Source organism: Poeciliopsis prolifica, unplaced genomic scaffold, assembly GCF_027474105.1.
Source record: "Poeciliopsis prolifica strain line A6 unplaced genomic scaffold, Auburn_PproV2 SCAFFOLD017, whole genome shotgun sequence".
Classification (NCBI taxonomy): Eukaryota; Metazoa; Chordata; class Actinopteri; order Cyprinodontiformes; family Poeciliidae; genus Poeciliopsis; species Poeciliopsis prolifica.
Window position 1 is genome coordinate 1702717 of NW_026562392.1, and position 23177 is coordinate 1725893.

Below are 23177 nucleotides of genomic sequence, written 5' to 3' on the forward strand. Positions count from 1 at the left end.
ATTTCCTTTTCATATATTTATTTTGCTTTGACTGTTGGGTACAGATCTGAGGTGAAACCCGTTCCTGTTGGGTAGCCAGTAAAAACCCATCCCTCACTGCTATTCAACGTTTCTAGCTGTATGAGTTTTTCAGTTGACTAAGTTGGTAAAGAATGGACCCCACAACTAAATAAGAAGCATATCATGTGCTAAGATACATGTGATCTGTCAAGCAGCTGCAGGAACGCCTGGACTGGCAGACAGCTGCCTGGAGAGAGCAAACCTTGCAGTTATTTCAGTGCATTGTCGTGAGAAACCAAAATAAGTAAGTCGACTAGATAATAAAGAATCAAGTCATAAAAGAATCATCAATGTGTTTGCTCATTTCAAATTGTAACAAAATGAGACACTTTGTTTTCTCACATATCTCCCATATGTCGGGCTCAAATTGTTATTTATTTTTTTGTTTCAAGTGACAAAAATGATGAGGATGAGGTCAGAAGACTAACATGGCCACTAAGGAACCTTTACTGTTTAACGTTGTTGCCAACACCAGGTCGATTTGGCCTTGAGTTTCAGAACATGTTGTAACACCATGCTGGTAACTTAACCATGCAGCCCATTTTAATTAAGTTTTCTTGCTAAAGTGAATTTTGAAACAGCTGCACCAGTTTTTGCAGGTCACAGACTAAATTTTTTTCTTTTATATTTGTTTTTTATGGAAAAAAGCTTCTTTTAGCTTTTCAGAGCAGTTTGAGAAGACGGTACTTTTTACTTTTACTTGAGTAATATTATGAACTGTAGCATAATAATAACGAAGTATAGCCGCTCGTACTTGAGTAAATTGAGTGAAGTACTCTACCCAATGTAACTTTACCTTAAGAACATATTTTAACCAAAATGCAGCAGAGAAGCAAACACACCTTGAGTTCATGTTAAAGTCAGATATCTTGTTTGTGCCTGATGAACTCAAGAGTGTAATTTTACCTTCATGACAATGAATCATAAGCTATTTCCTGTTTCACCACGTAGGAGTCACTTACATGGTGTCTGGTTTTGTTGGAAGGAATGGGAAGTAGTTATAAATGACTGAAATTTACTTCCACAGGATATTTTAAAAAATAACACCCGATTCATGAGCTGTATTCAGAAGTCCTTCAATTCATGACAAGAACAAAACATTGCAAACTTAAAAAAAAAAAAAAACTTTATTGCAAGTGAATAATAAGGTATTTTCAGCATTACTTCCCAGCACTACATTTTCTAATAAAAATACAGGAAAAAGGGGAGGCGGGAAACCCTTCCAAGTCAAGTCATTGCTCTTCGGTTTCTGGCAGGGACAGCAGCGCCCTAGAGGAGCGCCTGTGAACAAGAGCCAGCTGCTGAGGCTGAACAACAGGCTCAGCATCACAGTGCTCTATGAGGGACGACGGAGGCAGCAGGTGACCATGCCTGGTCCCCCCTCTGGGAGGATCCAGAGGGGGGAAGAAATACCTGAAGCAACGAGGAGAGTGATGGAAAAGGAAGGAGACAAACAAACAGAAGAAACAAAAAACAACAACAAATAGAACATAAGAGAAGGAAGGATGTAAAGGAGGCTACAGAGATTAAATTTGAGAAATGGCAAAATTTGCTTTATTCTTTCAAGACGGGTGTGAAGAAATCTAATGAATGAAACTTGGCTGCATGTCACAAAAACAAAGGGTGGATTACATGCGTGCAGTTTTCATGCCAGAAGAACAAGTATGCTGCGAGGCAGTGTTGTATTTCAGGCAAATGGCTGGTCATGTTCGAGTGTTATTAGTAATACGCAGGACTCTGGTTTATCTTTGGAGAGGTCAGCTGTCGCAGGGGAGGAGCAAAGGGGGCTCGTTTGGCAATCCTGCATGCAACAACCAATATGAGAGCAAATTAACATCAACAAACCAACAGACCACAGGTTTTTTTCAACATCAACACACAACAACTGGAATGCTAAGAGTAGGGATGCACCATATATCGGCAATAATATCGGTTTCAGACAATATTAATCCTTTTTTTTTTACATTGTAATCATGCCAATATGTAAATCTGGGCTAATAACAAATGTTTAATTCCATCTTGCTGTTTGTGTAAGTGGTTTTTGAAGAGGAAGTATAAAGACCAGGCTAGTAAAGAAAATGTTACATTTTTAGTTTTTTTGTTCCACATTTATTTATTGGGTGTTACATTTATATCTTGATTTTTGAAGACATTTGTATGAATTGAATCTGATTTTCTAGGCCCCCCGCTGCACCACTATAGTGATGCAGCGTAAAATGGTGGGGGTTTAACTAAAGAAAAAATATATAATGAATATCAGATATTGACCGTAACAGCAACATTAGTATCAGATATCAATATCAGCCCAAATTTTCACATCGGTGCATCCCTAGCTAAGACTTTGCATACAGAAATCTGAAAATATACAAAAATAAACGTGTAAGAGGAAGTCACACAGTGAGCCAATTCGGTTACTTGTGTTAGATCTGAATTAAGAGTGAGGTCTATAATAATAATTATTATAATTCGAGACAGGAATTAGATTGAAAATAAATACAGCCACATATTGTCCGCTCTGTCAGAAGCAGTTAGCCCCGACTCCCCTTTGTTTTCTGCCACCTTTGTCAAGCTGATATATTATACACTTTTTTTATTTGGCCCACCGGGGGTTCATTTTTACTTCAACAAACAATCTGATTGGATACTGGAAAAGACTATTTTTGTGTCCAAGTTGTGCTAAAAGGAGTTAGCCTATCAGAAAAGCTATCCAACCCTAAAATAGCATCTCAGTCCTCAACACAAGCAGGTAATGTAGGCATCCGCAATCTGAATTTCTAAAGAATAATTTTTCCAAAGAAGTTCCATGAATGATCAGGAGTTCCTGAAACACTGGAAAGCTGAACAGATAGAGTAGCATTTGGCACCTTATGGTTACATAACCTAAATAAGAAATTAAAAACCAAAGATATCTTTATTGTTGAGCTATCATGTCTAGTTATTTGATAATTTAGCAGCAAAAGGGCTTTTTAAACTGAAAATGTTGCTTTTTTTGTTAAAAAAAAGAGATTAATTACAGATCCTGAAATTAACTGAATTAAAAATGTATGTAAAGTGGTTGCATGCAACACCCCCCATGTGAGCTTTACTGCTTAGGAATTGAATTTGTACAAACGAAAATGAGATTCTCTGTCATTCTAAAAATGGCTGTATTCATCCTCATGTTCACATTCACAGCTGGTTAAAAGTGTTCATAAAAGTGTCCCCCTCCAGAGGAAGACATCATGGCCAGACTGGAACCAGGACACATTCATTTGAACAGACAAATAAGAAGAACTTGGAATGATTGAGTTGGAAACTGTCCCCGGGGTGCTAATACACTCTTCATGGAAACATTTAGTTCACACAGTTCACATTTCGCCGATTCCCTTCAAGCAACTTTAGCAACTCAAATAATAACCACAAATCAAATTTATATAAACAAGTTTATTTGACTTATTTTTTACTAAAAGATAAACAGTCCTTCTTGGAAAAGTAAAGGGAAACATAAACGCTGCTCATAACATGCATCAGTATAAATCAAGGAGAAGCCAACATACACACACACACGCATACACACACCAGCTCTAGAGGCCTGATCCAGACCAGTGTGAGTCCAGGTTTGTTGTCAGTGATCAGCTGCACTCCAATCAGTGTGAGGCACGGTAAGGTTAGCAGTTCTATTGACTGGTCTCGGGCTGGGTGAGTGGCGGCTGGCGGCACCACACCACCTACCTTCCTGCCGACATCCCGTTCAGGATGTTCTGGGAGTTCTGAACGGAGGAGCCCACCACCGTGCTCATGGCTGTGGGCTGACCGGACGAGCCCGTCAGGGGGCTGCCGTCTCCCTTCAGGATGCCTGTGCACTTCCAGTTCTCCATATAGTTAGCTGTGGGGGGGAAACACCGAAACATCAGTTGGAAGTGTTGCTTCAATATGTCCAGACCTCCAAAAAAAAAGAAAAAAAAAGCTAGACTGGCCTCTGCTGCCCCCTACTGGCTATATTAAAACATACATTAGCAAGTTCTAAAACAGCGTGCATTGTGAAAGTATTTGTCCTGATGAATTTTATAAATCGCTGCATGTCTTAGCACCACATTAAAAATCTGCTGGTGTCAAACCAACCTTCCCGACCTCTCAGGTCTTCTGGTTCTGCTCTGCAACCCCAGAACCAAACATGGAGAAGCTTCTATTCACCACAAATCTGGAACAACCTTCCAGAAAACTTTAAAACAGCCGAAACATTGAGTTCCTTTTAATTGAGACAAAAAACCTACCTGTTTAGAGCAACTTTTGAACCATTATAAATGGAACACTGACCAACATATTTTTATAAGAATTGATGATGGCACTAATCAAAATGTAATGTTTGTTACCGGTTTTCCCAATTGTTGACTTTACGGAGCCTTTAGTGACTCTGTATTTTTGTGTTTTTAGGATGTAAAGCACTTTGAACTGCCATGAACTAAAATGTGCCACACAAACAAACTTAGTTGATTGATTGATTAATTGAAAACCTTTTTACTTTTTGAAAATTACAAAAGTAGAGTATGACTAGAGTGGAAGGAAAATAAAACATGGTTTTCAAATTCTTTCCTATGGTGTAGGGGTGGAAATTTATTGTATTGTTTAAGGTGGAACAACATCTTATAAGAAAACTGATTTATTACTATCTTCATAAATTTCAAATTAATATTAAATAATATATTTTTTTACATTTTTTTAAAAAACCATTTTCTCCACTGTTTGATCCAGAGCACCAATAAATATCAGTAAATTTTAAACTATGACTAAATGCAGTTACCATAACACAAAACCAAATTTCAAAAGAAATTTTATCGATTTGTACCAATCTGGTACAATCGATAAAATTGTACCAGATTGTTGCTGCCTTTTTATTCAATAATAAGGTGTTTGAATTGAAAATGTTGCTTAATTTGCCAATATATTTGAATTGAAATGTGATTAATTGTGATATATGTAATCTAGTTCATGTAGTTAAAGTGACATTGCTATAGTTTTCCCTTACAAATCACTGACAGACCATAATTTAAAGGTGGGAATAAAGGCCATGTGGCTAGAAAACAGTGGAATAAAGTCACAGAATGCTGTATGGAGTCCAAACTGATTGACATAGCAGAGGATAAACAGCACATGTTCTCATAGAAGTTTAAGTTTTCTAAACAACTGAAATGAAATGTCCTATAGTTTATTTTCCCTCATTACTGATGTCACCTGAATGGCTTTCATTGTATTTGGTATATAAAAATTCTACAATCTGGAGCCTATAACATACAAAAAAAAAAGCAACAAAGTTGAAGCAAGAAGAAGAAGAAAAAAAGTGACGGGTAAACAACAGTTTTGAACCAGTGACCAACCTTTCCACAAACGTACGCAGCCATCGTCTCCAGACGAGGCCAGCAAAGTGCTGGTGATGTTCCAGCTCACGCGCCACACCTGAGAGTTATGGTTGTCGAACTGAGCCACCATCTGGACCTCAAACTTTGTGGGTCCGGTAGCCGTGCTCTCCTTCCTGACAAAGATGAATCCAGAACAAAGAAGGTTTGTTTCACGGGAACAAGTGGGTCCCAATAAAGATTCTGACTTGAGCATATAACTCTCTCTACGACATTACCTCAAAGGGACGAGCTTAAATATCCGGACATCTTTGGTTGCAATGGCGAGCACATGGAAAGATCTGCCCAGGTTGGGGGCGAAGGCGATGTCGTGGACGGCGTCGGTGACCGTAATCAGCGATTCTGCTTTACTGTACTTCCTTTGGAACAGGACAATACGACTCATGGCTGCTGCGGTTTTTACTCTGTACTGAAATCCAACGGAATGGGGTTCTTACCGCGTGTTTTCGTTGTATTCGTAGATCTGTACCTTTCCACCGCACGTCGCGTTGCTGTCATCGCTGCCCACGGCGAACATAGGGGGGTGGGCTCGAGAACTGCAGGGAGACAGTGTGCAACAAGAAGGACATCTTAAGAACAATAATATTTGACATGCAGCTTTAGTCTGGAATAATAATTCAATTCACAGAGAAAACAGTTTGCGAGGAGAAGCTATCACTTAGGCTGCTTTCACACCAGCCCTGATTTATCCTTTTTAACTGAACTCCACTTTGTTTGGTTAGGTGTGAATGCGGAGCCAAAAACGAAAATTCTGGTCCGCCTACTAACATAGATCTGGGTTTGGTTGAAGTGAACTCTGGTGTGCTTCGAATGCACATGTCAACGCCAGGTTGAAAGGGAGACAGGAAACCTATCGAAGTGTCGGCCATTCTGGTTAAATACACGCAAAGCAAACCTGTGAGTCTACAAGGAGAAATGTCTCGTGGTCTTTTGCCAAAAGTCAAACGACAAATCCTACAACAACTAAAATCAGCTAAAATCCACTGGTAAGATTAAGAACATTTTTAATGCTTTTTAAATCATTATTTACATGGAAACTTAAAAATAAGTTAGTTTGTTTCATTATTTTTTTTACTGCTCATACTGTTCAAAACTTTTGGAGACGATTTATCTGGCTCAAGCGGAGCATGTTCTATTCTGTGACTGAGCACCAACACGGTGTTCAGGGTAAACAACAGGAAGTGCAAACTGCTGACGCAGGCTTGGAAGACAATGAGACCTGATGAAAACGGCAACAATAAGACCAATATATATAAAAAAATAAATAAACCCAACTATACACCGCTTTCATCAACATGAAAATTGTTAGGGAGAACGACACAAATGAACACTGTTAAAAATATTTAAATGCTTCCGTGTCGCAGTACAAGGAAGGTGCTGCTACATTCTTTGCCTAAGTGGCTCCAACAACTGATCAGGTTTTCATTAATAGTGCATTAAAATAGAAACATCCCACGATATGCATAAAACACGTTCTTTGAGTTGTTAAAAAAAAAATCACATAAAGCTAAGGAACATACGCACCGATGCATAAACAGGGATGATCTTTTAATCCTTTCATCGTCTGTTGAACTCCCAACAGCTTCTGTTATCAAAAACCTGCAGTATGCTTTTTTTCTCTATGGTTGAAGTTCACTACTTTTAATTACTAATGGAAACCAATTTTCCAAAAATTAGTTTTTACATGTTTTAGTCTGGAGATTAGAATAAGGATTTGTATCAGACATTAAAGCAAAGCAGACAAAGGGCCCAGCCAGACCTGCTGGGAACCTGCTGGGTAGTGAATACGGCTGCAATACCTCGAGGGATTCCATGATATGCAGCTGCAGCTGAGCTTGCAGGAGATCTCGTGCTGCAGAGACCACTGGCTCAGGTTCATCACATCTGGAGCCTCGTAGATCCTCACCACGCCGTCTGCAGAGCAGGTGGCCAGCATCAGGCCCATGTGTTTAGGCGCAAACTTCACATCCGTCACAGATGTCCTGCTGTCCACCAGCGTGGTTCTCTTGATCTGGACAGAGGCGACGTGGACGGCCTGGGTTAAATCTCAACACGACAAGAATCAAGTCTGGGCTGGTTTTTAAACAGCTAGTGGCTGCGCTGACCCAGTGGCTCAGGCCCCGCTGCTTGTCGTTGGACTCCCCGACGATCTCCTCCCACACGGCGGCTGTTCGGTCAAACGAGCAGGAGGCCAGGACTTGGCCAAACTCTGGGTGAGCCCAGGTCACTCGCCACACTGATCCACTGTGAGTCTGCACCCAACAAAGGGATACGTTTCTCAGACTCACACCAGTTTCGCAGTATTTAGGCAAGAGGACATGAATTTCAGCTCAAGACACACATGGGATATGGAGGAATAAGGTAAATATGTAAGAGTGTTTATAGGGCTGCCAGGGCAAATCAATAGCATGATTAGCAATGCACTGATGTTAACGTCTGAGCTAAAAATGACATACGACATTAATGTTGCTTTTATTGCCAATAACCAATATGTATAGATATACATTCCCTTTCAACACTGTAAAAAAATGACTCCACATGTAACATTGCTTGGCAAGAAGGAAATAAACATTAGTTGATAATATCAGCCCAGTTCTACAATAGAGACCAATATTTCTATGCTAAAAATGGGTAACATTGGTACCAATGGTAATCCTCATATATCAGCTGATATTTCTTTTTAGTCAACATCATTTCAATGTTACATTTCAATTTTAATTTACTTTAATTTTCACACTATTGAGCACACCTGAATATAAGCCGCATCCACTACCTTTAAGAATAAATAAATCAAGAAAACATTACACATATAGTAGATCTGAACCGGTAAAGCCGCAAAGATTTTCCTAATTTTGGGAGATCAGTGATCGGCCGATACTTACATGTGAACCCAATCTTATCTACACTGGCAAAAGCCTAACAACCAACCACTGTTCTCAATTACTCTGGTTTTAGAAAGATTTGACTGACAGACACGCCCGCCAGGTCACATCTGTATGTTTTGCAGTTAACAACAGTCACTGCACTGTTGCCAGCTAAGCAACTGTTTTGCCATATCTAGCGACTATTCAGACAAAAAAAGTTGGTCAGGTATTTACAGAACTCAACTATTCACAGGATTCCTAACCTCACAGATGATCACAGCTTAATAACAAGGAAGTCATTAGTGACAGCCCCACCAGCTTAACAGGGATTTATATTGTAGCAAGTTTTACAGTGACAGAAAGCAGAGGTGCTTACCTTCCAGCTGGCTGTGCACTGCCACTCTCCATTCTCACTTTTATCCCACACCTGAGGCAGAAATTCACTCAAAAACCTTAGTGCCGTAACATTATCAGTGTACATGTATACCTTTTGTTTTGATCATTTCAAACCATCTAAACGAAATTCTTTCCATGGAGTTGATTGAGTCGGATAAGCATTATATGTAAAACGAGCTTATTTCGCCCTATTTGCAATATAAAGCCGCCTTGTTGTAAAGGAGGCTTACATTTTCTCACACAAGTCAACTTAAATGAGTCAGTGATGTTTACAGAGCTAACAGTGTCTAACGTGGGGAATGCTAACATGCTAGGCTAAGAGCTTCAGCATTAACGCCGAGTCCAGCTCACCTTGACGCTTTGGTCGCTGGAACAAGTCGCCATTCTGCGGCCGTGAAAATCGTACGAGACATCGTGGATGAGATCTTTATGGTCAGCGGCGATACTGCGAGCGACGAACATGATTCCAGCTCCTCTAGTTGCAGGGCTTAGCTGGTAGGCCTGTCATGTGTCTCCCACTCCGGTTGCTGGAGTTTTGCCGCCCGCGAAAGTGTTGTTGAACTGCGTTGACCACAAGGGGGCGCCTTCTGACAAACATAAAAACAATGTTGAACAATGTTTTTATTTATTTATTGTGCCAATGTTTATTAAATGTGCCATGTTGCATGTAAAAGGTGAATGTAATCAAAAATAGACAATCAAAATCTGAATTTTTTTTTCAGTCTTAAGGAATGCACTTTTGCGACGAGCCTTAGTTCTCAGGTAAAATAGTAGGAGCAAGAACACAAAGCGTAATTTAGAAGGTTGCCAGGTTTGTTCCAATGTGCCACACTATGGTCGATTTCCAAAAACAAACAATTTCAAATAGAGCCCATTAATCAGACATTTATTATTATTATTATTATTATTATTATTATTATTATTATTATTATTATTATTATTATTATTATTTCTTTTTTGCCTGGTTCATTCTGCACTCTTATTTCTGGAAGTGCCAATTATTATTTTTTTCAACCATGTATGCTAGATTAAGTTTAGATTAAGTTTATAATGAATGCTCAGTTCTATATACTAAAAATGTTTCACAGTAAAACAGAGATTGGCAACTTTTTTTATCTGAACACAAATGCCTATAAGGCTTTCTGTATAACTGCTTTCCTGACAGTAAGGCCACCTCAAATTGAGACAAAACTATATTAAGTGAACTGGTCAAACTGGACTGATTTGTGAAATTGGTACCTTAAAAAAAACATTTCCACTCAAGTTAATAGTGATTCCGTTCTGGTCAGGAAGTTCTACGAAATATGCAAAATGGGGGCAATAACCTAAAAATAACTTTGAGGACCATTCTGCTTTCATAATAATGGAGTCATAATTTTAAAGCAAACTATGAGCACTAAATAAAAAATAACACGTAGTACGCCCGCAAGGGAAAGGTCAAATAAAGTCACAACCGACAAGAAAATGAAGCATTTCAGTATTTCCATTCATAATTAATCTAAAATGAATGATAAGCAAGAAAAATAAACGGTGTAATAACATGTAGGGATGAGATGGGGGTATCAATTAGTGAATCTTGAGGTATCATTAGATGGCAATGCAGAAACATTGAAAGGAAACATCTTTAAGGCGGGCACGAAATGACGCAAGTCGACACAAAACGACTAGACACTAGAGCGACAAAAGTACGAAACGGGCAAAAGTGACCAGCTCCCGTTGCGCAACCTGGCAACCCGCGAGAGTCAGAGTGAAGGAGAGGCAGATTGACTCCCCGCAGGGATTCATCAGGTTACACACAGTGCTCTTCAGATGGCTAAAAGAGAGAAGTAAGTTGGACAACGGTGGCGAAAACACCCCGAAGTCATCCGGCTGGCTTCTCACTTCACCAACCGCGACACAATGGAGCAAGAATTCGAGGATATCGATTCGTCCGGGAAATGGCAGAACCTTTACAATGTAAGTCGGGACACCGAGGGCCTCTCGTGTTTCTATGACGATCGGTTGCTAACCAACTTAGCCAGTTCACTTCTCAGACTCGTCTCCTTGTGTTTCACTACTTTCCCCGCTTTGTGCCGTGGCGTGTGTTTTTGTGTTAACTAACCAGCTTCGTCTCGCTGCGTGGCGCACACCGGTCGGGCGCCGCAGGAAGCCAGCGAACACTTAATTGTGAGAAAGTAGCGAGCTGCGCTAGCAGGGTAGCTGACTTCCGTAGCCGGAAAACGTGCATCGGGGGAGCTCTCTCTCGCGCTCTCTCTCTCTCTCTCTCTCGCGCGCTCTCTCTCTCTCGTGCGCTCTCTCTCTCTCGTGCGCTCTCTCTCGCTCTCTCTCTCGCGCTCTCTCTCTCTCTCGCTCTCTCTCTCGCGCTCGCTCTCTCTCTCTGCTTGGGTGACGCTGGCGGACGTCAGCCGCAGTTTCTGAGAACTCACCAAAGACTTCCAGAGAAAGACGCATGTGTTTTTATCACCACCAGTGTTAGCCAATCTGGCATTTTCAGGTTAAGTTTTGTAATACTGTAGTTCCTGTTTAACGTAGAAACTGACTGCGCGGTTTATTTGTTTTTTTTAACTTTGTTAGTGAGGCAGTGGGAAATGTTTGCTATTTGACTTCAGCTGTTTAAAGGAGACGCAAATAAATAAACAATTTTCTCTACAGAATCAGAAAATATATGGACGAAAAAAAAGTTTCTTTTTTTATTAAACGAGTTCTATTAAAAAAGTAATTCAAAAAATACATTATTAATTCCAAAGGGAATACAAATACAATAATGCAATAAATTATGTTTGTCCTTTTAAAAATCATAATACTCTATCAAATTAATCCAAATCTGGCTTGTTGATTTGATAATCTATGCCATGTATTCAGTTCAGTTAAATAAAAGAAGAAGAAGAAACTTGATCCGGAAAGGAAATTTGCCATAATATTATCCAGACATCCTCAAAGAGTCACTGTGGACAGTAATTCCAATAGCAGTCAGTATTGCAGAGGGATTGAGGAGTCCTCTGACTGGAGACTTTTGCATGACTGTGACAAAATGCTAACAGCTCAATTTCCAGGTGGTAGAGACAATATTCTACTGTAAAATGTCCTGCTCTTTTCAACTCCTCTGGGTTTTGAGACCATAGTTCAAGTATTATTTAGCCTCTTGAATTGCCAATCGGCCGTTCCCATTTATATAAACAGTAACACAACAGTCCAAAAGTGAGAGTACGATCAAAAATCCCTCAAACTGCACAGCGTCTAAAAGGAGTCCAGGAAATGCATCGCTTGAACCCAAACAGGTGTGAAGCTGTCAGAAACTAAACATATAGTTTCCATAAGCCGTGTGGAGTACTATAATTATACAGTAAAAAATTATTACATTATTTTAACTAGCTGTATATTGGTGTACAAAATTCAAGATTGCAACTATGTTTCAGTAGAAGGGCTCAAAATGCAAATCAAATTTCCACTACTGGCATCAGACAGTACATTGTTTGTTTTATTCAATTTTAAAGCAAACCTTTATATGTGCCACCGTTTGTTTCTGCTTCTCAAATAAATACCGTAGTCAAAGTGACTTAAACAGGACTGAGAACTCTGGAAGTTGAGGGTGTGAATGTACATACAGAGTTTTGTGTGTAGGAACCCAGCTAGTAGAAAATCATTTCACTAACTAATGAATCAAGCAAAGTGGAACACTTTAAGTGGATCAAGAAGAGCAGAATGACTGTAAGGAAGACCTTCCATCACTTTGTGTAGTCTTTATATAAATGTTGTGTTTGCAACCCGAAAGCTAACCTTTAACATTTTCTTCTCATTTGCACCAGGACATCCGCAACCAAGCCATCGAATATCCGTACAAAGTGGCTAAGCTTCCAATGAACAGGAATTTGAATCGCTACAGAGACGTCAGCCCATGTGAGTCTTTGCTCGAGAGATTTGTTTGTTTGTTTTTTTTTTTCCCAATGTGGTGGCTGAGAATTTGCATTGTTGTAATTGCTTCGCCGTCTGTCGTTTTTTTTTTCCTCGTCAGATGATCACAGTCGGGTAAAGCTTGAAAATGCGGACAATGACTACATTAACGCGAGTTTAGTCGCTGTGAAAGAAGCCGGGAGAGCTTACATTCTAACTCAGGTACAGAAGCTATTGAGAAAATGCTGCTGTATTGCACACAGTTCTACTCAACCTTTCATAAACTGTTGTTTTTTGTTTTTTTTACTTTGACAGGGCCCTTTGAGGAATACGTGTGGCCATTTCTGGTTGATGGTCTGGGAGCAATGTTCTAAAGCTGTTATAATGCTCAACAGAGTGATAGAGAAAGGATCTGTGAGTAACACCCCAGCACATGATGACCACAAGTTTTCATATACAAGGACTGTGTTCAGAAATGTCTATCATTATTACTTGATACATACCCGATTTACAGCCTAAAGTTATTTATATCTCTGTCTGCTTGAGCTTTAATATGTAGAGATGAGGATTCTTCTGTTTAGCTGAGAAAAGGAAAAACTTTATAAGCTGTAAATATGGGAGAGAGAAGCATTTCTATGTTTTCCATATGGAACTGTGCTCCTGCTTTTGATTCTGAGGTTTTATGTTTCAGGACATAAAATGTGGAAAAATATCTGACCTATTGTTAGAATTTTAAACATTGAAAAATATTAACCCAAAAGTACAACAATGCGAGAAATACAACATTGCAATTGTTTGTTATTGTTTATTCTATAGTAACCAAACTGTATGAAAAACGTGATTATGATTCATTAGTTTCTACAACCTGAATTCTAGAAAAGTCAGGATGTTCTTTAGAGCTGATTAAAATGAATACTTTCAAATCACATGAGACATTTTATTAACAGAACATGGGGAGCACAGCAAATACCTGGAAAAGCAGAAATGTGTGAAGGATTCACCTGATTGAAACTAATTAATTAAGTTAACTTGCATCAGATCTGCAGCATGATTAGCTATGGAAGAGATGTCCTAGATGTGTGGAGTTTCAGATGTAAAGATGGGCAGGTGCTGTCTCACAGAATGCATAAAAGATTGTGGACCATTTTACGAACATCATTCCTCTAAATCAAAGTGCAAAGGCTTTGCAAATCTCATCATCATGAGATGTGTGAGATTATCAGAAGAAACTGTAGAAACCTGTCTGTAAGAGACAAGGCTGAAGATCTTTATTGGACACCCACAGACTTCGGACACTCAGTCAAAACTACATCACTCATCTGCATGATTTTGTCATTGACATTTCTAAATGGACCTGGAAATACTTCTGGAAACCACTGTCAGTAAACATAATCCACCGTGCAATCTGCAGATTCCACCTAATCGTCTTATCATGAAGTATGCGAACAGGGTCTAGATCATGGCGTCCTGTGGGCCACAATGAATTTGAAGTGGACTATTTCACAGTGAGACAGTGCTCCACATTCAGACTAATCCAGATTTGACATTCTTGTTGGCGACTATGGATGCCACGAGTGGCTTGCATGTTTTGGAAGAAACTATGAACCCTGGAAGGTATCTAGAGCAACCTCGTCCAGAAAACGTTTATTTCTGGGAAGACCTCGTGTATTTCAACAAGGCGATGTCAAACCATATACTGTAGCCATAACAACAGTATTGGCTTCATCGGAGAAGAGTATGGCTGCTGAACTGGGCCTGCAGACCAGATCTTTCACCAAAGGAGAACATTTGGCTCATCATTAAACACAAAATATGTCAGAGAAGACCATAAACTCTTAGCAGCTGGAAACCTGCATCAGTCAAGAATGGAACCAAATTCCAAGACTGAAGACACTCGTGACCTCAATGCCCAGACGTCTACAAACTGTTGAAAAGAAGAGAAAATGCTTCACCATAGCAAACATTTCCCCATCCAAACTGTTCTGAAACATTAGCAGGCTCAAATTTGAGCTTATTTTGGTTGAAGTTCAACATCCATTATACTAAGATCAGTATTCTGCTGTGAATAAAATATCAGTTTTTTTACTGATATCACTGAGTTTTTTTTTCTTTTATAAACTACTGTCTTTTCTTGAATTCAGGTTGTTGTTTTGGCTTCAGCAACAAGAATATGATATCATCATCTCTATGGTCTTATTACTCTTCCACTGTGCAGGATTGCTGGTTTATTCTTCTTCCTTTGATGTTTTAGTTATGTTTTATTATGCCTTTCAGGTATGTTTTTCTAAAGCACAGCTCTCTTAGAGTCAACTAGAGCCACTGAATCAGGTTGAGGTTTGGACATTGTCTAGGTCTCGTCCACTTCCTGACCCTTTTGTCAGTTGTACCTTTCTGATCATAACCAACATTCAGCCACACCTCAGCTGGGAGACAGACGGCCTCTCGTTTACCCTGAGAAACAGGAGAGGTCATGGTTGGAGCTGCTGCATGCCCATGGTCCTGCAGCTGTGAAACAAGTCCAAAACTTTGTGTGCTGTTCAAATTCAGTTTGCCAGACGTTTCCCCTCCCAACCCACTCAAACAAGCCATACTGGTTCTTAGCAGCTGCTCTGTCATGAACTTTAACATAGTGAAGTCTGATGAGTGTTTTTTCTTTGAACAATGGATGACTGACCTTCACAGGGAGGAACTTGCTGAATGGTCCATTCCTGGAAAAATGGGCAACCATTTTTCTTTTTCTTTTTTTTTTAATTGTAAAGTGACTAACTTACAAAAATATTGAAAATAGCTTTTTTAGCTATTCTGAAAATGATGGATACAGCCACAACTGCTTCACTAAGGTCATAGCTATGGTTTAGCTCCAAGGTAACATCCACATAAAAGCTGAAGAACAGAAAGCTAGAGATGCGTGCACATCCTGTGCATCAAGTAATCGCTGCATTCGATCTGCAGCTACTTACAATCTGAGTCTCTATCTATGAAGCCAGGCTGCTCTTGGTTTTGTCACATAGTGCTTTTGCACTACAGTTTAGTCCTTCAGAAACAATGCAATATGTCATATATTTTAAGACTTTAATCTCTTATGTTTTGTGCTCTTATTTTTGTTTATTTTACCAGGACTGCACAGAGGTTGTACTTACAGTGTTTGTGCAGCTAAGTACTTTCTGAAGTGTATCCGGGCACATTGTAAGCACAAACAGCCGTTAACTACAGAAAATGCGGACTAGAAATAATTGTTGTCTGCCATCATGTGGCGCCCTTTCTAGTGGGGCACCCACTTTTTGCGCCACTGCTGTTAGATACAGTGGGATTCTTGGAGTTTGGAGAATGACTAACTTACTTAAAGGCGCTAACTCAGTCTGTGAGTCTGTCTTGAATGCTGCTTAAGGTCACACGTACTCATCTGTCTATGAAACCGCTGCAAGCTGCTTCCTGTCCAAGCCTGAGTGATGACCTCTCTGTCCCCACAGGAAAAGTGTGCTCAGTACTGGCCAACTTCAGAGGAGCTGCAGATGTCCTTCACTGATACGGGTTTTGTTGTTCGACTGTTGTCAGAAGAGGACCAGTCCCATTATACAATCAGGGTGCTAGAACTAGAGAACACAAAGGTGAGCATGAGATGAAACATTTTAAGGAATAATCTGACATTTGTGCACCGCTTTGAGTTTTGTTTAGTTTTCTGGAGGACTCTGTTGTTTCAGTGAGCCTTTTCTCAATGGCAACCAATTTTTATTTTTTCTCTCTCTGTGTGGAGCCAAGCTGAGTCTAGCCAACCATAGAATAAAATGGAAACAGCCTGAAAATAACATCAGCATCAGAATGAGTCTTTAAAATAGTTCCAGGGGTTCAAAAATATATGAATTCAAGATTAACAACAATAATTAGAAAATAGAAATATTGTGCTCGTGATCCAATGAACATGCAACTCAGTAGAATGACTATTTATTTTTGTTGCATTTGTTTTATTTACATAATGAACATTAAAAAAGACAGAATGGAAATGTTATTGTAACGTGTAAATGATTGTGCAAGTTCCAGTAGGTGTGTAAACTCTTATTTACTAACAAGGGATAGACGGGTACAGGAAGCTGGAGCAGCCAAAATACTTCATAAACCACAAAATATCTTTTCCTACTTGCTGATAAGAAATATTTTGAGAAATTCCTTGTTTTGTTGTGAATTCCACTTAGTTTGTCAAATTTTGTCTGCATTTTCCATGTCATAAAAAGATCAAAGTTCAAAAGAGGAAGATCTTGCCACCATGCAGCATGCTTAAATGGTTTAGATGCAACCTGTGGCTCTGGGGGGCCACAAGTAGGTTCTTTGGGTTTTCCACATTGGTTCTTGATAATTTTGACAAAAATGACAAAGAACAATCTGATGTTTTTAAATGTAGTTATTGTGCATTTAAAGGTTTCAGGTTGTTTGGGGTTTTTTTTCATGTTGGAATTGCATTGTATTCCCACAACAGAATGACCCTTACAGTACCAGTAATATTATTTTCTTGTTGGTGAAGAAACGGTTAGAAAAAAACATTTCCTGTTAAAACCAGAAATGCCAGAACTTGTATGTGCTGCACATGGTTCATGACTGATGTCACATTTCTTGCCAGACGGGGGAATCCAGAGAAATCTACCACTTTCACTACACCACATGGCCTGATTTCGGGGTGCCAGAATCTCCCGCCTCTTTCCTCAACTTCCTCTTCAAGGTCCGGGAGTCTGGCTCCCTGGGGCCCGAACATGGGCCCTCAGTGGTGCACTGCAGTGCTGGGATTGGACGCTCAGGGACCTTTGCCTTGGTGGACACTTGCCTGGTCTTGGTGAGAGAGTGTTATTGTTATGGGAAGTAGTTGCTTAACGCTAATTACACTGTGAGCAAAGGGTTAAAGCATTTAGTTTGGTATCTGAGTGCGATGAGTCAGTCATCCTAAGATAATACTTGCATGCTGGAAGCTAGAGAGAGAAGTTGTGGCATGTTGGCTCTGAACTTTATTCACGGTATGTTTAGTTTGTTCATTCAGGCAGAAAACAATGATGTCAGTGATTACCTGGAAACATTCAGGAATTCTTCTGTTTTAACTAGTGAGAGACGAGTTGGAAACTCAGTATTCGGATCTTTTCTCGGTCCCTGAATATGCCATGCAAAGCACTGCCTGGTCACTGTAAAGATGACACTCTGCTGTCATCTTTGCTACTGAGAAAAGATTCATAGATGACTATTTGAATATTTATGAGGTGTTTTACAATACATACATTTCCAGTAACATTTGGAAGAATAAAGAAATATATAAATATATTTTATCCTTTTAAGCATTTAATCTGGGTAGGAAGGAAACACCATAATTTGGGAAATGTAGGCAGTATTTTGGAAAATTCTAAATTACAATAAAGATTTGCATTCTGTTACAAATACATCCAAAAACAGTTACTTTAGCCATCTAGCTAATGGTGCTAATCACAAGTACAAGCTGCTTAAACAACACAACAGTGCAGTTTAAAATATCAGTATTTTATCTTGCGTTACAATAGAAAAAGCCTGCTTTACGGTGACTGGACTCTCTCACACACAGTGTGGCGTCTCCTTTGCTCCCATGATGTTTACCTAATGGCCACTAATGGCAGGAACTGTTACATTTTAAATCTGTAGAATGAAGCTTTACCAAAACTATTTAAGTAATTCCCAAACGTTACAGCTTATGACTCACAAAATAAAATGCAAGCAACTCTTGACCACGACTCTTGGATGAGCATATCTAGTTTACAGATCTACGCTTGTTCTGAAACACAATTTATTTTAGCTTAGAACAATCCTTTATGTGTCCCTCAGTAGTAAAAACAATGAACAGCACATAGACTAACAAATGGAAGCACACATGAGATACAAGCTACTGTGATAAATTAAAAATAATTGCACAACTGACTCACAGGTACACACTGTGAGCCACCAAGGTGGTGACCTTATGAAACCTCATGAAACGTGCTGTTAAGCAGTCTGATGCGCCTCTGTGGAGTGAAAACATTTGCTTAACTGCATAACGCTTTCCAAATGTATTCCATAAACAGATAAATCTGTTTTGTAGATGGACAGGAGTAAGAGCTCGTCATCTGTGGAAATACAGAAGGTGCTGCTGGATATGAGGGAATATCGCATGGGCTTGATCCAGACCCCTGACCAACTGCGCTTCTCCTACATGTCCATCATCGAGGGTGCCAAGCTCATTCTGACCTGCAACTCTGCAGAACAGGTTTGATCAGGGGCTGATGCCAATTTGGAACTATTAGCTAGTTTGGTTAATCTGTGGTTGTGAGCTGCAGTTTCACACAGAAACACATGAGAAATGTACTTGACTTATCGACACAAAAAATGTCCAGTGAGCATTATATGATGTACTATAGATTTCCTAGTATTGTTTGTTTTGTTTTTGTTTTTTTTCAATTTTGTTTAAAGCTGAACTTAAACAGCATTAACAGGCACCTTGTCGGGCAGCTCAGGGGTCTTTACTGTTTCTTTTGCATTGATAAAAGTTTGACTCTATGATAAAGGAGGTTTATAGCATTTTGTTAATGACTGCTATTTATTCCTTTGATATGTAAATGAGGCGCTGTGTTTGTCTTCTAGCTGATGTTATTTTGCAATTTGTTTGTTTTTAAATTTCTGCTCCAATATGAGCAACGGTCACCTTGGTAATAGCTTTTGTTTGGTGTTAACAGGCTAGCCTTCCAACTGTTGTTTTTCCAGTTGAAGCTACGTTTAGGTTAGCATTAGCTTATAAATCCCCTTTGAATTTATATTGTTTATTTGAATCTCAAGCAGAAAAGAGAGAAACAAACAGTCCATATTGATGCGCAGCCGTAGAACAGACTGTTGAGACAGACTGTACCGTACTGAAAGTGGACTGTGCTTCAGTGTTAGTCAAGGCAGTTGTACTCACTGTCTAATCGGTGTCTCTGTGGATGCGGTGACATGCAGTCCTACTTCTCAGTAATATTATATAACAATATAGCATGCCAAACGATCCATGTCCTCATCATCCATAGCATTTTTATGATTAATAATCTTCTTGTTTTTCAGAAAATACGATGTTTTCAAAAAATGCCCCAAACAGAAGACAAACCAATAACTGAATATGTACATAGACTTGAACCATCACAAAATTTGATTGGGTTCCAAGTTTAGAAAGTCTTGCCTGTTTCCTTCATGCTTCTATTTGCTCATGCGTGTGTTTCTTGACCTCTGCTGCAGAACTCACAGATTGGCCTGTTCAGAGAAGTCATGGAGACGGATATACGACCTCCAACGCCTCCGCCCAGACCTCACCTCAATGCCAGCAGGCCCAACGGCCCCTGCTTGGAGCCACAGCCCAGCACAGGGGACCACCTCTCATCGAGGGACTCAGATGGCCACAGTACGCCAGAGAACGAGAACTCTGTGCAGTAAGTGATAGTTCAACACATTTGGAATGAGTGTCCTCACACAGAAAAACGTCACTAGAGTTGCACCAATCAAGCACTTGTGGACAGTTTTTGATAGAAAGTGGAGCATTAAGTTTTAAAAGCCTTTGGCTAACTCTAACTGTTAAACGAAAAAATAAATAGACTAAAATAACATATTTTGTTTATTTCTTTCTAGAGAATTATTAATTAGTTTTTTTCATCAAGAAGGGAGACTTTGTGTCAGTGTGTGAGAGAGACAGTCCTGACTTGAAATTTAAACTATTTTTAGCATCATATATTAGTGATCAGCACCGTAACTGCAGTCAGGATTAACTAATCGATGACATCTTCAGTCTCTTGGTGTGTTCCCTGGAGACTGTGGACCTTAACATGCAGGTTTCAGGGCTGTCAACATTCTTATATCCAACATGTTTCATGACAGACAGGGCTGGGAAAGTCCAAGATGATAAATCAGAGCTGCTTTGCTCTAATATTTTGAGCCCCACTGAAGTCAGTGCCTTGTCATTTCTCTCTGTTGCCACTTCAATGAAAGGTCCTGAAGCCAGCAACTAATTGGCGAGTGGTGGCAGACGGAGCCGGGACCGGCTCAGCTCCAGTTCTTTGAAGGAACAGCTCAGGCTGCCTTCTCAGGTCTGGAAATGTATGGAATTTGATTTAGTCATTTTTTCAAGTCTGGATAGGACTAGAGTAAAACATTCTTTATTACAATTAAAAATCGTCATTAGACACTCGCAGGAGCTTTGGACTGCTGCTGTTGTCATTTCAATGGTTTTGATATTTAGATATTAAAGAAAAAAGTCAGTTTTCATAGTTTTTTTTATGTTTACAGACCTTAGACGTTAAGTCCGGTGCATTCACCAAGCAGATCCTCAAGTTTCTGACCAGCAGGTCATCGGTTAAGATCACTCCAAGGAGGGATGCACCAACATAAAAATTTGGGCAGCTCGTAATACTGCTGTGATGGCTGATGCCTGACTCTTAACTGTATTGCGTGCATATTCCCTACGCTTTTGACGCTGTAAAATGGTCACATCCTGCATTTTATTTTTGCTTTGAACAACCACACAATCCTGTTCTGCCTGACTATCACTGTCACATGACTGAACAGAAACCACATGACCAACTTCCTCCCCTAACCTTCCTAAAACAAACAAGTAGGTGAAAATAAATATTAGTCATTAATATTAACCCAGTTTTACTCATCAGGCTAATACTGATGTGGGCCTGTCAAAATAGCAATTTATTAATATTTGACATAATAATGCAACTTCAGCTTCTCAAAGATCAATAAAGTTCAATTTTGTAACAAAACCTTAACACTGGATCTGGGAGATACTTTAAATATTCAAAATAAATGAAATTGAAATACAATGCTCACACAACCAAACTATAAATAGAATGGATTAGATCTCTATGAACAAAAATTTCTTTTCAAAAAATATTAATCATCATGGAAGAAATGATCAAATTCATTTTATTTTATCATGAGGTTAATTGATTTGCTGCTTATTGTTAAAACATAACTTGCATCTGCTGTTTCTGATTTAGATGCCAATATATTGTGGATTCCTAACTCAAACTGAAAAGTTAACCAAATTCCAACATAGTGAAATTTCCAATTGATCACGCTGACCTTTATCCTTGTTCTTCACTTTTTTAAAAAATTTTCACAGCATTTGTCGTTTATGAACTGCTCGCATGTTGTCCTCACTGCTCAACTCTCTCCTGTCTGCTAGGCTGAGGAAGAGGCACCGTGAGGAGAGGATCGCTGGCACAGCACAGAAGATCCAGCAGATGAAACAAAAACTGACTGAATCAGAGAAGAAGCAGGAGAAGTGGCAGTACTGGAGGCCCGTCCTGCTCAGCGTGGGTTCTGGGGCTGCCCTGGCTCTCACCGTTTTGTGTTGGATGTACTTCCAGTAAAATAACTCTGGCTCTCCCTCAAAAAACTGACTCCTATTTTGCACCGGTACCTTGGATTAGGTACTTCTTTAAGTAGACGTAGATGGTAACATGTGCATAACTGAGGGTATTTATTAAGGTCAAAATGCAAGAGCACTAGATCAAGCAAGTGTGTGTATATTTTTTTCTCATAAGATCTTAACAGAAATAGTAACATCTCAGGATCTTTGTGCCAGCACAGTGATTTTTTTTTCTTTCCTCTCGTCACTGTTCAAGAATGTACTGTGTCATAGAAACATGGCTTTGAATGGAACTTACTAAAGGTGCAGTACATAGAAAAAAAAGAAAATCAGACAAGTTTATTTTTGCATTCTTTATTTGTAATGATCAAATGTATGTTTATCATCTTTGGATACATTTTTGCATTTCAAAGTCATTGTTACTGACTGTTGATCCAACCCTTAAAATGTAGAGCAGACCCCAGACTGAAGACGTTAACTTCGGGATTTCTTTTTTTAATATCTATGATAAACTGCATGTTGTCCCAAGTTTTCTACAGCGCCATCAGTTCTTCCACTGTTAATAAGCAGGGCATATCTATTTTCTTTTTTTTTTCTCCCACACTAAGATTAATTTAGATTCTTATGTAAATCATACAAACTGCCAGGTTCCTTGCCACTTATTGCATGTATTTACCCACTGGTTGGGTCCAAGTTTTCCTGCTGTTGATTTTGTTGTTGAGAAAACCAAAGCGAAGCTGTTTGTGTTCAGGAGGTTAACAGCCAGGCCAGCTCATGGATGACTTAAGCCTTGTACTCCCAGGATGGGGAATGTATTTTTTTTTTGTCTTCTTAACCCTTTGACATAACTCACACCTGTGTTACTAAATGAAACTACTCATGGTACCCATGAGGTATTTTGTTGTTTGACTCCTTCATTTTAATCAATAGCATCACCAGGTTGCTTTTCAGTTGGCAGGGACCAGTCTGTAACTACAGCAGTGCATGTAGGAGCTGAATTAAATCTGAGGTTGGCAGAAATTGTTGATGTTCCTAAAGTAATAGATGTGCCAAGGTATGCTACCTTTTCATTCATCTGTTGTGCAATATATTAAATCAATTTCCCGCCAAATGTCTCGAGCATCAGAAAAAGATCTCTGATGCGCTGCTGAATCTGTGAAAACTAACAGATTTTAGTTTTCACAGAAGTCCAGA

The 23177-nt window shown here is 39.4% G+C and overlaps 2 protein-coding genes across 4 annotated transcripts; one reads left to right on the top strand and one right to left on the bottom strand.

Annotated features, from left to right (window-relative positions):
* Nucleotides 1–1170: 1170 nt before the first annotated feature.
* Nucleotides 1171–16095, bottom strand: seh1l (SEH1-like (S. cerevisiae)). 3 transcript variants are annotated; one of them, XM_055041858.1, is made up of 10 exons: nucleotides 16004–16095; nucleotides 9065–9300; nucleotides 8694–8744; nucleotides 7559–7705; nucleotides 7253–7464; nucleotides 5891–5989; nucleotides 5672–5812; nucleotides 5415–5569; nucleotides 3772–3925; nucleotides 1171–1473 (listed from the first exon to the last, which is right to left on the bottom strand). In XM_055041858.1, exons 2-10 carry the CDS (start codon nucleotides 9173–9175, stop codon nucleotides 1293–1295), a joined length of 1251 nt encoding a protein of 416 aa, XP_054897833.1. In that variant the 5' UTR covers nucleotides 9176–9300; nucleotides 16004–16095; the 3' UTR covers nucleotides 1171–1292. The 3 variants fall into 3 exon arrangements, with proteins under 3 accessions (XP_054897833.1, XP_054897834.1, XP_054897835.1); XM_055041859.1 differs by lacking the exon at nucleotides 16004–16095 and adding an exon at nucleotides 10815–10955; XM_055041860.1 differs by lacking the exon at nucleotides 1171–1473 and adding an exon at nucleotides 1587–1861.
* Nucleotides 10442–22868, top strand: ptpn2a (protein tyrosine phosphatase non-receptor type 2a). The gene is made up of 9 exons (XM_055041861.1): nucleotides 10442–10669; nucleotides 12520–12610; nucleotides 12726–12826; nucleotides 12920–13018; nucleotides 16075–16212; nucleotides 17217–17426; nucleotides 18687–18851; nucleotides 19850–20040; nucleotides 21798–22868. The coding sequence occupies exons 1-9, from the start codon at nucleotides 10613–10615 to the stop codon at nucleotides 21982–21984; spliced, it is 1239 nt and encodes a 412-aa protein (XP_054897836.1). The 5' UTR covers nucleotides 10442–10612; the 3' UTR covers nucleotides 21985–22868.
* The last annotated feature ends 309 nt before the right edge of the window (nucleotides 22869–23177 follow it).